Here is a 16,621-nt window from a genome sequence, read left to right on the forward strand (position 1 = left end):
TAAGTAAGTAATTTTCTTTCTGCATTTATAATGGTTAACCTAGTTTTAGGAAGTAGATATAAATTGTTTAGATCATGCTACAATTACAGGTAGCCATATCTATCTATTTATCAAATGCCAAATTTCCAAATATGATGGCTATATATTCTTTAAAATATAGAAAGAGAGTTTGTTCAGTTACTAACCACAGAGAGGTCTTGTTGAATTACAATATTGTGTGTAATTAAAAAAAATGGATTGATAAAAAAGTATTTTATGTATTTGAAGAGTTTTAAGCAACACTTCCTTTCTTTACCAGTGAATGAGTCAAGGCCTACTTTAGTGCAAGACTATGTAATTTCTGCTTATATTGAAAATTGAACTCCATAGGAACAGAGAAGAAGTATTGGTATTATATAACATGATTACATTCTGCCTTACTCTGAAAGGAAAGGCCTTTTCTGGCCTGAAAAATTATATAAAATACAGACTCCCATTCTTTATTTGCTTAACATATATTTGTGAATTCTCTTTTGCAGTTTTGAGCAGCTGTCTTTTTAGGGGGAAAAAATATAATAGGTGCTCTTTCAAGACAGCATTTGGCTTCTAGTATTTTCAGGTTATAGGGACAGAATTTTCCTTCTGCTCATACGAGCTAATGTTTCTCATGCTGCTTCTGTTCTTTATCCCATGCAGAAGAGGTCTTGCTTTTTGTAGACAATAGGAAACCTACCACAAATTTAGCATAATATTCCTTGTTTTTTATATGTATTTTCTGAGTCTGAAGTATAATTTTCACTATTGCAATTATCATTTTGTTAGCTTATTATTATATCTGGGGTTTGTTATGGAAGCAACTAAGTTCTCTCATTGATCTGTTGCTATCTCTTTTGTTAGAATTCCTGTAGCTTTAGGTCACTTGTGTCACAGTTAAATCTGTGCATGAGAATTTGTGTGTGTGCATGGCTGGTGGAAGGATCTCTTTTTTTGGAGGGGAAGGATTTGGGGATTTTTTTTCCTGTTGAACTGTACTACAGGGGAAACATACTGCCTCAGTATTATGTCACCTGCTAATCTTGGTTCATTCAGTTCTTGGTTAGCTGAAAGTCATGAGAATTTCACTTTTTACTTCACTGGAAATAAAACTGCATCCACATAATTTAACCAGTATAAGTTCACTCTACCAAGAGGGGTAATTTCATCTTTAGATCAACACTCACCTTATACTTCTATCCTCACTGTTTTGCCAGAGGTCACCTTTGCCTGTCCCTGTAACCAGAGTAGGGAATTTCTTTGAAGACTGAACTAGGAAAGAAGTGCTGGGTTCATCATGAACATTGACTGCCAGACAGAGAAGACAGGAGTGAACAGAGACTACTGTAACAGAGATATTTTATATGTAATTTGCTTTTGTTTAGTGATGTCTTTGTGTTGGATCAGCCTGAAATGCTATTTTCTGTAGGTGACATTCTCAGTGCCCTAACTAATGTCTCTGGACGTAAACATCCATCAACAGTTCAGGCCAAACAGCTGAAGATGTGCCTTCCTATGATGCCTGTAGTGCTTCATCTCGTGACATCCCAGGTAGATTTTTTTCCCCCCAAAATTTGTTACACAGAGGAAAAACTCTTAGTTTCCCAAAATTTAATTTATGTCAATCATGATCAGAATGAGTAAAATTGATGTTTTGTTATTGCACAGATATATATGTTGATGAGTATTCCAGCTACGAAGTGGCATTTGATAAGTGTGCATTATATAACAACTGTAATGACAGAAGCAAATGTATATTTTGTCCTCTTTTTTTTTTTAACATGTGAAATAATTGTTTTACTTTTTCTGGTCGTAAGATATGCATTTAACATAATTTTTTTCAACTTTGGCTAATTTCAAATAGGTATTTCGTCCCCACATAGTCACAAAGGAGTTTCTTTTCAACTATGGCATCTTACTTGTGAGTATGAAGTAGAAGATAAATACTTCTACAAGATACATCTATGCATAAAATTTTGGAAATGAATGATATAAAATTACATTAAAATTCTAAATTGGAGAGAGAAGTTTATTCTGAATGTATATTTTAAGCTTTGTGTTCAAAACTTTATATATAATCAGAAAATATTTTTTGTAGTTATCTATTTATTCAAAGGGGAACTTTGCACATATTTGATAAGCTAAGAATTTCCTGTGTGCTTTATTTTTGAAAAGTTTAACTCTAAATTACATAGAATATTCTCTCTGAAATTTCATAATAGTGTTTTATGAGCAGAAATTAAAGAGATATTGTTATTAATCTATATTTAAGGTATTGTTTCTCCTTGTCACCTTTTTCTTCTTGCCAGTACTTCTAAACTGTGTTTAGTAGATGGAAATGGAGCTAAGATACTGAATTCATGCTGGCATTTACAACCTATTTCTGACATTACCCATAGAAAATGAAGTTTTTAGCTCTGCCATTAGATAGTACAGGAGAAGTCAAGTAGTACAGTTCTAACGTAATTTCCTCGTTTGAAAACAGTTGTTTATGCTAAATGAGAAAAAAAATGATATTCCAAATTGCATATCAGAGTTAAGCCAATACTTCTAAGTGCATGAGTTCATAAATGGCAACTAGGTATTTATCTCCAATTAGCATAAAGAAATGGTTTGCTATAAACAATTAGATTCAAGTTGTGTGTTCAGATTACCTTCTCTTTCTCTTTTGACTCTTTATTCCAAGAAAATGTGGTTTAATTTAGCTCTACTAAAATACTCGTGTAAAAATTAACATTAGAATGATGAAAAAAAATTGAAACTGTAGATGTTGAATTACAAAGCTTTTTGTCTCTTTGAAGCATTTGTAACTAGGCAGTAGATTTATTAGTAGTTTTCAATCAACCTTCTAGAAGGTGAAATTCTTCTGTCAACAATATAGGTACAGCAGACCAGGTACAAGGAAAGTTTTCTTTTGATGTTAGTCCAGCTTGTTTGAGCTACTGACTGAGGAAGTCAGGCTAGTTATACTAGCACAGCTTTTTTCTCAAATCAAGGAGGAGCCCATTACTCAATGTTTCCTGCATTTTGTCCTGTCTTTCTTGAAAGAGGCAATTTTGGAACTTACATACACTATTTAAATTTGCACATGAAAAAGGGAGGAACGGTAGTATATCGGAAAAATTCAGTATCAAATTGTAATCCATTTTATGTAACTGTGTGATATGACTAATATAATTGCATCTGGAAGAGTAACTGTTTATGTAATGGATGCCTGTTCTATCAGGCAACAATCTACTCCGGAAATTTGTGTTTAGCAACATTCTCACTGACACCTATAAAGGGACATTAAATCATCACCTTATATTTTTTCAAAATATTGTGCTATAACTGAGGCCCCTAAGACTTTACTGAGGCAATCTGGTTTTTTTCTTCTCTTTTTTTTTCTGATTTATTCAGTAGTCTTGTTCTTAACAATAAGAAAATTATGCAGAGTGGAAAAATGTGTACTTGGGATCTGGATGGAAAAGAAGTTATTTTCCTGTAACAGTTGTGCATTGAGAATTCTTTTTTTTCTTGCTGCTTTGAAGTTACTTCCATCATCGCTGTAATTTTCAGTAGTGTTGAGCAAAGGAATTGAGAGCAAGTCGGAACAGTCCTTTCATGTTCTCTGCTACGAACAGAAGTACATGGAGGACACGCCATGCCCCAAAGGCACAGCTAATAACAGGCTTCTGGTGGTGTGCACAGGGCACAGGCTCACCTGTTGTGAAATACACATATACCATTTCTCTCCATTGCTTGAGAAACCCCAGCTAGTTGCATTTCTTTAAATCACACATCCTTTCCTGTGTTTCTAATGTAAAATTAATAAGCATTAGTAGCCAAAACAGTTTTTGCACCGTTTTGATGTTTACAAATTGCTCTTGTGTGAAACTGTCTAAAAAGGAACAAACAAAATAATTTACTCTCTTTCAAATCGAATTAATTAGATAATACCTAGTAATTCTCTTCAAATTATCTAGAAGATAACTTTTTTTTATAGAAGCACTTGTTTTTTATGACTCCTTCCAAGGTGCTTTTAAATAATGAAATATAGAATTGCTTTCTAAGTCTATTTTTAATTAGAGAAGAATCCTTTAGATGTTTCATACTTATTGTGAAATAGATAACCCGTGTAGAAACTTCTTCCAATTTAATATGCAATAAGGAAAATTTATTTAGTGGTGAAATACAAAGCAACACTATTTTTCTAAATACATTAGTAAAAAAGAGCATACTACACATTCTGCTGAGAATTTTCCTTACTTAACAAGTTTTAATAACATTTTTGCATCCCTGTGAAATGAACAACTATGCATAGAAATGAAAGCAAAAGAACAGTGGTCTAATTGTACAATATTTACTTAAACCAGATTATTAATATTTTATTGACCCTGTTCCTTAATAAGATGATTCATTTAGGGCATTTTTAATAGGAAGTTATATATGCATTTTTGCATGTTTGGAGTGTAACTGTGTCCATAACGTGTATAGTATGCATGGAGATCAAAAAGATGGTACAAATAACAGAAAATTGCATTTTCTGAAGCGTCTTTGGTCATTTTAGTGAGTTATTTTTACATAATCACATCCAAGGTAGTTCAAAATCTTCTAAGAAATTAGTTTTCTGTTAACAGTGAAGACATTTAATTACTTTCTATTTAGCTAGAAATGTTATGATTTCTGATATTAGTCAGAGTAATAATCCTTACTGTACTCCACATTTAAGGTTCCAACAGCATTACAGGTTTGCAAAATTATAACAACTAGATCATTAGTACTTTCAGTTTTAGTTAATTATTACGAAAGTTTACCCTGATGTAGGTGCAATATTTTGTATTTACACAGTTTTTAAAATAATTTCTTTTTGTAATTATTCAGTGATTATGCTTTTAATTTTTTTTTCCTAAAGTGTTTTAACATAAATGCTGCTTCTTTTGTAGGAGTTCATCAGATCAATAGATTCAGGAGAAACAAACTTGGATAGAGCAATAGGTGGGGTAACCTATGATATTGCAGTACTTTAAGGCACAGATATTTTAACTATTGAATTTTATGAAGGAATATGATTACTTTTACCAACAGGGCAAGCTGCATCAGAGGAATTGATTAAGACTACTTTATTGACCTTTGAAGCAGTAACTGAGCATCCCACCTTGCTGATGACCCATCGCTTCACTGTAAGTCTGAAGCAGTTTAAGTAGTTGCTGGCTGATAGACCTAATTCCATTTAGAAATAGAAAGTTTTGAAGATTAAGAAACCATTTAGAGTATGGTTTAAAATGTGTTGTGGTTCTATTTGAAAGGAAAATACTTGCTGTTTATAGAGAATTTTCAAAGAAGCTGCAAGGCATTCAGTTTACTGTATTTAGTTGAGGGATTAGAGGAAGAATGAGAAGGACTTAGAATTTAGAAAGAGTGGTTCTTCATTATATCAGTGTTTCTTCAGTTTCAATGCAAGTATGTTGCTATATATTAGTGAAACTTTTGCCACTATACGTTTTACATAAACATATGCTTTTAACAACAACATGGCTTGGAAAGACCACCTCTGAGGATTGATCCCATTCTATCATATGAGGGGGGTAGTAGATATATATCATATCATATCATATCATATCATATCATATCATATCATATCATATCATATATCATATCATATCATATCATATCTCATATAATATATATCGTATCATCTTATGTGGTCATCAGTAGCAGTTATGGTGTTTGGGTGTTTCTATTGTTGCTTGTTTACTTGCTTTTTCAAGTCTAACAGATTTCTTACTTAAAAATTTCATTAGAGTTACCAAATTGTAAGCTTTTTACATCACTACAATCCACCATACTCACTGAGATGACCATTTGATTCAAATTGAATCTTATGTGTTTGTGTTGCAATTAAGTCAAGAGCACACACTTAATACAGCTCTTATATCAAGAAAGACATCAACAAATAAATAAGATTAGGGATTGTGCTAGATAAGAATGGGTAATCTTAGAAATCAAGTGTTTTTAGAAATGAATCCTATTTGGTGTGTATGTTAGTTGAGTATTTAGATTATAAAGTCTTAATAAGTGAAAATAGTAAAATGAATCCAAAATATAAATGGGAATTTAAGTACAGTAATTTCATGAGTATAAGCCACACCCTTTTGACTAAAATTTTGGTCCCAACCCCAAAGTGCAGCTTATACTCCGGAGTGGCCAATGTATGGACGAAGTTCTGAAATTTGCCAACCTGGAAGTGTGAGCCACGGGCCGAGCTGAGCTCGCGAATTGAGCACCAGCCAGTAAAACCTGCAATCGCGCAATTGTAACAAATTGGTTACTATGTTGCACGGCAGGGGGAGGTGGGCTCTCACCGGCAGCGTGGGGGAAGGCAGGCTGGGCTTCCTCCTGCCGGCACTGCGGGGGAAGGCAGGCTGGGCTCCCCCCTACCAGCAGTGGGCTGGGCTCCCTCCTGCTGCCAGCACGGGGGAAGGCAGGTTCCCGCCAGCACTGCAGGGGAAGCGAAGCTCGCAGTTGAGCACCTGCCAGTGAAACCCATGATCGCGTGATTGTTACAAATTGGTTACTTTGTTGCGCGAGCCACCCTCGCTGCAAATGAAAGTGCAGCTTATAATCCAGTGTGGTTTATATATGGACAAAGAATGAAAAGTTGCCGACACCCAGTAGTGCAGCTTATAATCAGGTACAGCTTATACTCGTGAAATTACTTTAATAGAATTTTTTTTCATGAATGCTCACAAAAGTGGTATTCAAGAAAATGGTCCTTGTTGAAAAAAATCTAACCAATTAGTAGTCATAGGGGAAATAGTACAGAACTGTTCCATTTACTTTAATTTACTAGAAACGAAATGTTAAGTGTAGGTGAAGTATGAATGCCTACTGGTATCTCCTTACATGCCTGTCCGCCTACCTCTCACTATAGCTGTATCTTTTAAATCACCTAAATTTTAAAAAATAATTGCTTTACTTTTGTGAATTGTCAGTGTGTCTTATATTTACAGATATATGTACCATTTTTATGGAGGTCTAGCAGCACTGACTGAAATTGCAATACTTTGTGTCAGCACGTTAAATAAAATTACCTGTTTCAACTTTAATGGTCTGGGGATTTTCTCTGGAAGAGACAATTCCTCTTTACAGCTGTCCTTTGCCTGTGCCCATGTCCACATTTAGCAGAACTTTTTCCTGAAGCCTGGGAGTGACTATCTTAGTCTCTGTTAAGTAACCCATGTGTCACAGTACGGGAGTTTTAAAGTATCTAGATTTCTGGGGAGCAATTTACAGTAATTTACACACCATTTTGACTAAAATCTTGGTCCGAACCCAAAGTGTGGCTTATAATCAGGTGCGGCTTATATACGGACAAAGAACGAATTAGGAATAACAGTTATTTTCTAGGGAAATTAAAATAGAAATACAGTACTACAAAGAAACAAACTCCAAACCATGACAAAGTCAGAGTACAACCTGACACCCCATCAGGCAGGGTGTTGGTAGCAGTCCCATTAAATGGTGGCTGCATCCTCCTGCAGTGACAGATGTGATTCAGTGGAAGCAATGGTCCTCTACAAGGTGCAATTTCCCTCTGGAGGTCCAGTGGTGATGTGGAGAAATCTGGTTTTCCTCTGGAGTCCAGTGGAGAAAGGGGCTCCCTTAGTGTCCCAAAACCAATGTTTTTATCTTGGTAAGAAATGTTGGGCTCTTCCCCCTGACTGGAGCAACTTCCAATGGGATGAAGTAATTTTATCAGTCCCACAGTGGGACTCAATGGGCCATTAGCAGAAAATGACTCGCTGGAGGAAGGATGGGTTGTGCAAAGATAAAGAGCAATGCCCTGCCTGGTTTCAATGGATGGCCCATTAGCAGAATATCTGCCGTTGAGATAAGGATCACTGCCCCCACCCTCAACAGATGGTGATAGAATAGATACCTTTTATCACACTCTGTATTGTAATGTGTGGCTTATAATCAGGTGCAGCTTATGTATGGACAAAGAATGAAAAGTTGCTGGCACCCAGAAGTGTGGCTTATACTCAGTGCAACTTGTAATTGTGAAATTACTGTACTTCATTTCATGTGTTGAAAGTTTTAAATGTTTATTTAAAATCCATCTCAACATAGCTTGTCCAGTAATTCTGACACATACCACTTTAGCAGTTTTCCTGGTTTAGGTATAAAATTACATCTTTGTTAATGAACAGGTTTTTTTTTAGGAGAATCTATTACTTCACTCATTGATTTTCATAAATAACAGTTCTTGCTAATTTAAAAGAGCCCTCCCGACACTCAGCAAATAGTCATTCAGATATAAAATAAAGCGGAGAAATTACCTTGCATTTTGTATTAAAGAAATCCAAGAAATTGTCCATTGTAATTAATAATCTCTAACCACATCTGCCACTAGTGGTGCAAACAGTAATTAGTTTAATACTATTTACGAAGTCTAGTGTGCTAATTATACTTGAATGTACAGCATACATTACTTTAGAGGAAAATGGTACTTCATCTTCTGTGATGCATACAGACTATTTTTGGAATTGCTGTTGCTCGAGGGATATCTACTAATTGCTGCTGGCTGAGCATGACTGGAATCTATGAATATAAATTTCAGCACACAGCAGAACTTTGTGCTTTTTTAAAATATTGAAGCAAGACATGTTCAAGCTTCCAGATCAATATTTAAGTATAACAGTGGTTAATAGGACACTCTTTAACTGGAGAGAAATTGAAATCCTAGACTGAGCTCGGAAGGATGAGTCTGGGTTGCTCATTTAGACCAAGTTGTTTACAAGCAGAATTTTAGGGAGTGAGGCTGGGTGAAGGCCAGAACCTTTTTGAGAGGATGCAATTTTTTCTACTCTTACTGTGATATTGCTTTAAAGTCTCTAATGAGAAATTAAATGCATTTCTAATTAAGTTTAATTAATGTAATAAAAAGTGGGACTGTATTGAGCAAGCAGAACCAGGAAGTTTTTTATTTGAGTTCTGGTTTTAGTTTAATTAAAATGAAAATAGTTTAAATTAATAGGAATTTAAAAGCAACATCTCAGTTTCTTTCCCACTTTGAGAAGAATTACTTGTTCTGGGTTTTAGTTCATGTTTGATTTACTTTTGCATTTGTACTTTTAACAAAGAAAATAAAATAAATTGTGGGGTTTTGTGGTCAAATTTCTGATTACTATCAACCTGAAGTCAGTTATTGAGGAGATTAATTTCTGTGGAAATCGACTGTATTAGATATTGCAAAGTTTAATAAAGTCAATGAAAATTAATTGAAAGTGCTTAAATGAAAGCCAACAGTGAGCAGTAATTTCATTTTGCATGCAGTTGTGTGCATTTTTACAAGATATAAAGTAAAGAATAACAGTAAATTAGACTTGGCAAATTTTTACAAAACTAGATTTCCAGGTATCCAAATATGATGTTGAAGATCATTAAGAAGAGTCTGTATAGACTCAAGTGAAATATTAACCCTGGTTTCTCAAACTGGCACTAGTCCAACTACTTGTTTCTTCTGTTTACCTAAAATGTAAACATACTTACAAATCTAAGATACTAAGTGTTATACTGATATTGATTTTCCAATCTTGGTAAATGTTTAGATATAATTAACTGGAAGAATTCATGCTGACTGTATAATTTGCGTTTTTCTTTTTTGTGTTAAGTATATTTATTTGCCTGAAAAAAGGACATATGCAAATTCAGAGCAGTGAAGAAGCTCATGATGGCAGACAGTTCCTGTGGGAGTCCTTTCTTATACTCCAACTTTCTTATACTTCAACTAGCTCCCAAAAATGATCTGTGTACTGCACATACAATCTTTTACCCAAAACATTAAAGTTGTTCTCTGGTAAAGGCAAAAGTTGTCAGCAGTAATTCTCTTCCTCAAGCTTTGAAAACTTACTTTTAAAAATCAGACTAAAATGAAAGCACATAGAACATGATGAGTTGCTTGATGGGAAATGAAGGGAAAAATCATATGACAGGGGAGCCTACTATTTGACAATATGAGAGTTATTAGTTTCCTTAAAGTTGACAACACAAGGGTTAGAAACTTCTGTGAGTGCTTTTTTCTTGATTCAGCATCAATGGTGTTCTTCATCCACAGGCTATTGTAATCTAACCACTGACATCTTAATTTTGTCAGTGTAGGATGTGACTATATTCACATATTGTACAGAAGTTCAATCACATTCGCTTTCCAAGTAGATTAAAATACTACACTGCGTGTGGCTTTCTGACTATTAAACTAATTCACATGACATGAGACTTTTTTGTGAAACGAGTTCTCTACTAATTGACATATTGAATCAGTCAATCAGTGCTGTCTCTTCCCAGAAGTAAGAAAAGCCAAATCCTCAATGAAGATTCTGAAGACTTTTAAATAAAAATTAAAGAAGTGTAATCCTTCTTCCCACCCCATTCTAACATGCATTAGATTATTTTTTCTATTACATTCTGAGAGATTACTGATGATATTAAAACACTGAGGAGTGTGCTGTGTTTTGAGCAAATACTTTGAGAAATTTGAAGGCAGAAAGATGATTTGGGGTTGGAACATATCTCTTATGAGGAAAGGCTGAGGGAGTTTGACCTATTCAACTTGGAGAAGACAATTGAGAGGAGATGTCAATAATGAGTATAAATATCTAAAGTGTGTGTGTGGGGGGGGAGTGTCCAGAAGATGAAGCCAGGCTCTTCTCAGTGATGCTCATACCTCACTACTTTTCCTTGCAGAAGTTACTCAGTATTATGGAGACAGATGTTCTGGTTCTGGATAGAATCTGGTTCTGGACTTATATTTCCAAAAAGATTTTGACAAAGTCATTCACCAAAGACTTCAGATTCATTAGTGGTCGTTCCCTCTTACCCACAGGCTAATCATCTTCTAACTAGTTAAAATTTATTAAGTGGGGCATAGAGATCAGTTCTAAAAAATTTAGGTATTTTAAGACTAGTATCTTACAAAGGTTTGTTGAAACATTTGCTGCTAATCCAGAAGAGGGAACGAATAGGGAGGTCACAGAATTGACTGATGACGCAAAATCATTCACAGTAGTGAAAATTAAAACTGACAGAGAAGTTGCAGAAGTTTTAAAGATTTGAGTGAAAGGAAAACAATGACATGCAATTCAACAAGTAGTGGACATGGGAAAGTAATTTCTACTGTACGTACGCGGTGTCAAACTCTAAACTGCTGTGACTTCTGGAAACATTTTGGCGTTATTTTTCTATGGAAATGATAGCTTTATATTCAGCAGTAATAAGAAAGACAACTAGATGACTAGGAAACAGACAAAAAAGCAGAAAATGTTGTGTCATGGTGCACTCAGGTCTCAAATACTGAATGCAGTTGTGGTCATTCACTCTCAAAGGGAATTAAGTTTACCAAGAAAAAGTACAGCTCAATGATGCAAGGACAGTCTGAGTAGAAAAATCTTCATCTTGGGAACAAAATACTCTGTAGTGTAGTATTATGAATGGCACGGGAAAGATAAATAATCAGTCATGCTTTTTGTAAACCAAGAATATGTGGGTATCAAGCTTTAAAATAAGCATGGATATGTCTTCATAAGGCATAATTGAAGTGTAAAATGCAGTGCTGTAAGTATTACACATACTGAAAGTATAAATACATTTAAAATCGGATAGGACAAATATATGGGAGAAAAGGCTAAATGCAAAAATACAGATACAACATCAACTTAGGAAGTTTCTTAATTCAAGAGGTACTTTTCTAGAAATTAGAGGTGTATTTTATGTTTGGTCTGTTTCTCATACACTTCTTCTACTCCATTCCAGCTGTCAGAAACAGGATTACCAGGTTTGAGCTGTGATTTTTTTTTTTGGTCCTGTATATATATATTATAGTTGGGAGATGTGAATGTAGTTTGCGTGGAAGTTTCTAGAATTTTATTGCTGTTTTGGGTACTGATAACAGCACAGTTATGACAGCACAGCCTTGAAATGCCATCGTTACAGAATAATACAGTGGTGGCTTTGTGCAGCTAGAGGCGCATCATGAACTGAATATCAGGCTATTTAAAAGGTGGTAGGAAGTCATCTAGAGCTATAATCATATTCAACCTATTTAGTGTGTTTAGGCTTAAAGAAGAATAATTTCCTTTTTTCATTAAGCAATCTTAGTGATAATGACTGAGACAAAAAAAACCTCTATCTGATTTATCTTCATGCATCTATGGAGATTTAATTCCATACAGATATCAGCAGCCATTCAAAAGAGGAAGAAATAAATCCTTGTTTGAATATTTTTCTATTTATTTTGGTGCCAAAATGCAAGTACCATTCTTCTCTATACATAAATGACAGACACATTTGCAATCTACTGGTGAATTTGTTAAAAATATTTACACTTCAGTTTATTTTGCCTTATTGATACAAAGTTATATGAATATTATTGAAAAGCAGCAATCCAAATGGCATGGAGAGATTATGGTTGTGGAGTTAAGAAGTATCTGATTTAAGGATCATATAAAATTTAATATGTGCTTACCACTTCAGCATATGCATTCTGATATGCTTTTGCATAACAAAATAATTTTCCATAGGATTAGTGCTTCATTTAGTTGATCTCCCCACCACACTGAACTGACATGAGGCAAAAAACTTCTATGGAAAATTCCTTTCTAAACAGTTTGTTTAATAAAACTGAGATTTGTGTTAGAAAAAGTTCAGAATAAACTACTACAGTCGTTTAAGACCTAATGAATCTTTCTTTACAATGACAGTTGAAAATGCATTTATCTTAGAAAATACTTATGACTGGAATAACTATATTCAGTAATATGGAAAGACTGCTGTTAATGTTAGATTAAAGTGAAAGAAGATTTTGAGTTTTAGAAATTGAAGTTGCATCATACTGTTGTATACTGTCATCTTAATCGGTATAAGTCTGAGTCAATGCTTCTGCTGTTGAGTGATTCATAATATACAGGCACTCTAGGTTGGTTCAGATAATTGAGAGCTGCTTCTTTTCCTCTTTTCTGTTTCACACCTTTAATTTACCACTTACATTTATTTCTTTCTTTGAGAAACTTCGCAGTAGTTGAACTGGTTTCTTGGACTGAAAGATCTTAAGTACAGTAATTTCACGATTACAGGCCACACCGTTTTGACTAAAATTTTGCTCCCACACCAGAAATGCAGCTTACACTCAGGAGCGGCTAATATGTGAATAATTTTCTGACATTTACAACCCCGGAAGTGCAAACCGAGGTGCCGAGTCGAGCAACCCGCCAGTAAAACCTGGGACTGCGTGATTGTTACACATTGGTTACTCTGTTGCACCATGGGTGGAGCTGGCTCCATGCAGGCAGCGCGGGAGTGGGGAAGGCAAGGGACTCCCTCCTTCAGGCAACCCAGCCCGGGGGAGACGGGTGGGCTTCCTCCTGCTGGCCCTGTGGCTCGGGGGGAGGCAGGGGGCTCCCGTCCCCTCCTGCCGCTGCTGCCGTGGGTGCCAGCGGGCTCCTTCCCCTCCTGCCGCTGCCGCCGTGGGTGCCAGCGGGCTCCTTCCCCTCCTGCCGCTGCCACGGGAGCAGGAGGCTCCATCCCCGCCTCCCACCACTGCTGCGGGTGCTGGCAAGCTCCATGCCTCCCTGCCACTGCAGCGCAGCGCCGGACCGGGGCGAGCGAGCCCAGCGGCGGCAGCAGCTGGCCTCAAGCAGCCCCGCCGAGCGGCAGCGCCGAGCTGGGCCACTTGCCCCAGCCCTGAACCCTCACGACCCGAGCCAAGCCAGTAAACCCCGCCATGCCACGATTCTGTTACTAATTGGCAACTTTGTTGCACGCGGGTCCTCACTGTGAACGACAGAGTGGCTTATAATTGGGTGCGACTTGTGTATGGACAAAGAACTAAATGTTTGCCAACACCCGGCGATGTGGTTTATAGTCAGTGCGGCTTGTATTTGTGAAATTACTGTACATACGATTTTTTCCTACCTCACTGATATGTTATAACTGATACATTACGATTTATAGAACAGATTAGAAACCTGCACTAATGGAGTTGTTGAAATGCAGTGTAGTTTTGTTATTAACCAAAAAGGCAATGAAATATTTCAAAATTATAAAATGTTACAAAAGTCACTGCATCTATATAGCATTATCGATATAGGTATAAAGGCTATTTGTACTGGCAAGAGTAGTTTGGCTTCCATACCTCAAGCAGAATCCTTTTACTTCTTTTATTGAAAGTCTGTAACAAAAGCATTTTGTTGTAGTTTTCTTCAGAAATGAAAAAAGCTAAAGTAAATGAGTCCCTTAATGTTAGAGATTGATTTAACAGAGTCCACCAACTAGCAGTGAAATAGTTGCTAACTGCAGTTATTGATGGCTAGAGGCTAACTTCAGTTACAGTAATTTCATGACTATAAGGTGCATCCTTTTGACTAAAATTTTCCCTCAAACCCGGAAGTGCACCTTATAGTCCGGTGCGCCTTATATGATGTACAAAGTTGTGAAATTCACCAAACCAGAAGTGTGATCTGTGAGCCGTGGGGGGAGCCGGCAGTGCCACAGCAGCCAGCTGGGAGCGCGCCCAGGGGCCCACGGCACTGCCCCTGCCGGGTGGAGGCGGTCCTGGGGGCCCATGGCTGCCGGGTGAAGGCAGCCAGGGAGCCCGCGGCACTGCCCCTCCCAGGTCCAGGCGGACCCGGGGGCCCATGGCTGCCAGGTGAAGGCGGGCCAGGGGGCCCGCGGCACCACCCCTCCCGGGTCCAGGCAGTCCCAGGGGCCCATGGCTACCGGGTGAAGGCAGGCCAGGGGGCCCGTGGCACCGCCCCTCCCGGATCCAGTTGGTCCCGGGGGCCCATGGCTGCCAGGTACAGGTGGGCCAGGGGGCCCGCGGCACTGCCCCTGCTGGGTGGAGGCGGGCCCGGGGGCCAATGGTTACCGGGTTGAGGCGGGGCCTCGACCAGCAACCACGCGGGGGGGGAGCGGGGGGCGGAGCCTCGCTGCAAAAAAAAAGAGCACCTTATAGTCCGGTGCGCCTTATATGATCTACAAAGTTGCGAATTTTGCCGACTCCCCGGTGGGTGTGCCTTATAGTCTGGTGCGCCTTATGGTCGTGAGATTACTGTAGTTAACCTTTCCATACATATTTTCAAGTTCTATAGATATTTCTTTTTAGTAGCTGCATGTATCTAGGAGAACTTTATCATCTCTTATTAATTACTGAAACAAAACACATGGGGGATTATAATGCAGTCTTGTTATGCCAGATCCTAGGAAAAGGTGTGCATCCATGATGCATGCTTTAAAATCTCAGGGCTGTCCATCTATCCTCTCCCCAACACCCAAGCATGACCTAAATAAATTATATTTTAACAGTAATTTAAGAATTAGAAACTCTCCTGTAGAGAAGACTAATAATGCACTATTTTTATAACTGAACCATAGCCTAGTTTATCATCAGTTGATTTCAAATGGAGCTATGCTGACTAGTCCTGTGACCGATGATATATTTGTAACAATATCCTCATGGACAATAAACAGTTGACTGGATTATATTTTTTCATAGTGAAAATCTTTAGTATTGTAAGTTTACATTTTAGTGGAAGACTGTATATTACTAGAAGGGATGAAGTTAAAATATTTTCAAGACACTATATTAAGCTTAGGAATATTTCATTAGCGGTAGTACAGTAGTTTCACGAATACAAGCCGCACGGATTATAAGCCGCACCCCCGGTGCCTCGACAATGTTGCTGTCTTTGTCAATAGATAAGCCGCACCCCGAATATTAGCCGCAATTTCGTTCGTAGCGAGAATCCGTGCGCAGCTTTCACAAATTGGCCAATTAGTAACAGGATCACGGCATAGCGGGGTTTACTGGCTCGGGGCGGGGCCAGGCAGGCTCGGCCCGCTCATGGTTGCCGATAGGGGTGGATGGCCCGGCTCGGCGCTACGGCTTGGCTGGGCCGGCCGGGCGGTGTTGCTGCCGCCGCCGCCGCCAGGCTCCCTGCTCCTGTCTGCACTGCCACTGCTGCGTTTGCTTGCCCTGCGGGCGGTGCTGCTGCCGCCACCGCTGCCAGACTCCCTGGCTCCCCGCTCCCGTCTGCACCGCCGCTGCCATGTTGGCTCGCCCTGGCCGGCACTGCTGGCCGCCGCACCGCCGGGCTCCCCCACGCTGCTAGCCCCGGTTCCCCTGGGCTCCCGTGCACTGCCAGCCCTGCTTCTACGGGGCTTTTCCCCGCCACTGGGCAGCCCCGCGCCGCCGGGCTTCCTGCTTCAACTGTCCTCTCCTATGCAGTGTGGCTCCCGTGCACTGCCAGCCCTGCTTCTACGGGGCTTTTCCCCGCCGCCGGGCAGCCCCACGCCGCCAGGCTTCCTGCTTCTACTATCCTATCCTATGCAATGTGACTCCCGTGCACTGCCAGCCCTGCTTCTACGGGGCTTTTCCCCGCCGCCGGGCAGCCCCGCGCTGCCGGGCTTCCTGCTTCAACTGTCCTCTCCTATGCAGTGTGGCTCCCGTGCACTGCCAGCCCTGCTTCTACGGGGCTTTTCTCCGCCGCCGGGCAGCCCCGCGCCGCCGGGCTTCCTGCTTCTACTATCCTATCCTATGCAATGTGGCTCGTGTGCACTGCCAGCCCTGCTTCTA

At 38.8% G+C, this 16,621-nt stretch overlaps 1 protein-coding gene across 6 annotated transcripts in view; it reads left to right on the top strand.

Moving 5' to 3' along the window:
* The window catches only part of ULK4 (unc-51 like kinase 4), a 235,925-nt gene that overhangs the window by 78,354 nt on the left and 140,950 nt on the right, over positions 1-16,621 (top strand). For all 6 annotated transcript variants that reach the window (XR_004418123.2, XM_033061515.2, XM_033061505.2 and 3 more), the window contains exons 24-27: positions 1,442-1,563; positions 1,877-1,933; positions 4,938-4,989; positions 5,080-5,174. Coding sequence is in view for 5 of the 6 variants with exons in the window: in XM_033061515.2 (XP_032917406.1) it covers positions 1,442-1,563; positions 1,877-1,933; positions 4,938-4,989; positions 5,080-5,174 (326 nt within the window). In the remaining variant the exon portion in view is untranslated. The remainder of the gene's footprint in view (positions 1-1,441; positions 1,564-1,876; positions 1,934-4,937; positions 4,990-5,079; positions 5,175-16,621) is intronic.

Source organism: Catharus ustulatus, chromosome 1 (genome assembly GCF_009819885.2).
Source record: "Catharus ustulatus isolate bCatUst1 chromosome 1, bCatUst1.pri.v2, whole genome shotgun sequence".
In the NCBI taxonomy this organism is placed as follows: domain Eukaryota; kingdom Metazoa; phylum Chordata; class Aves; order Passeriformes; family Turdidae; genus Catharus; species Catharus ustulatus.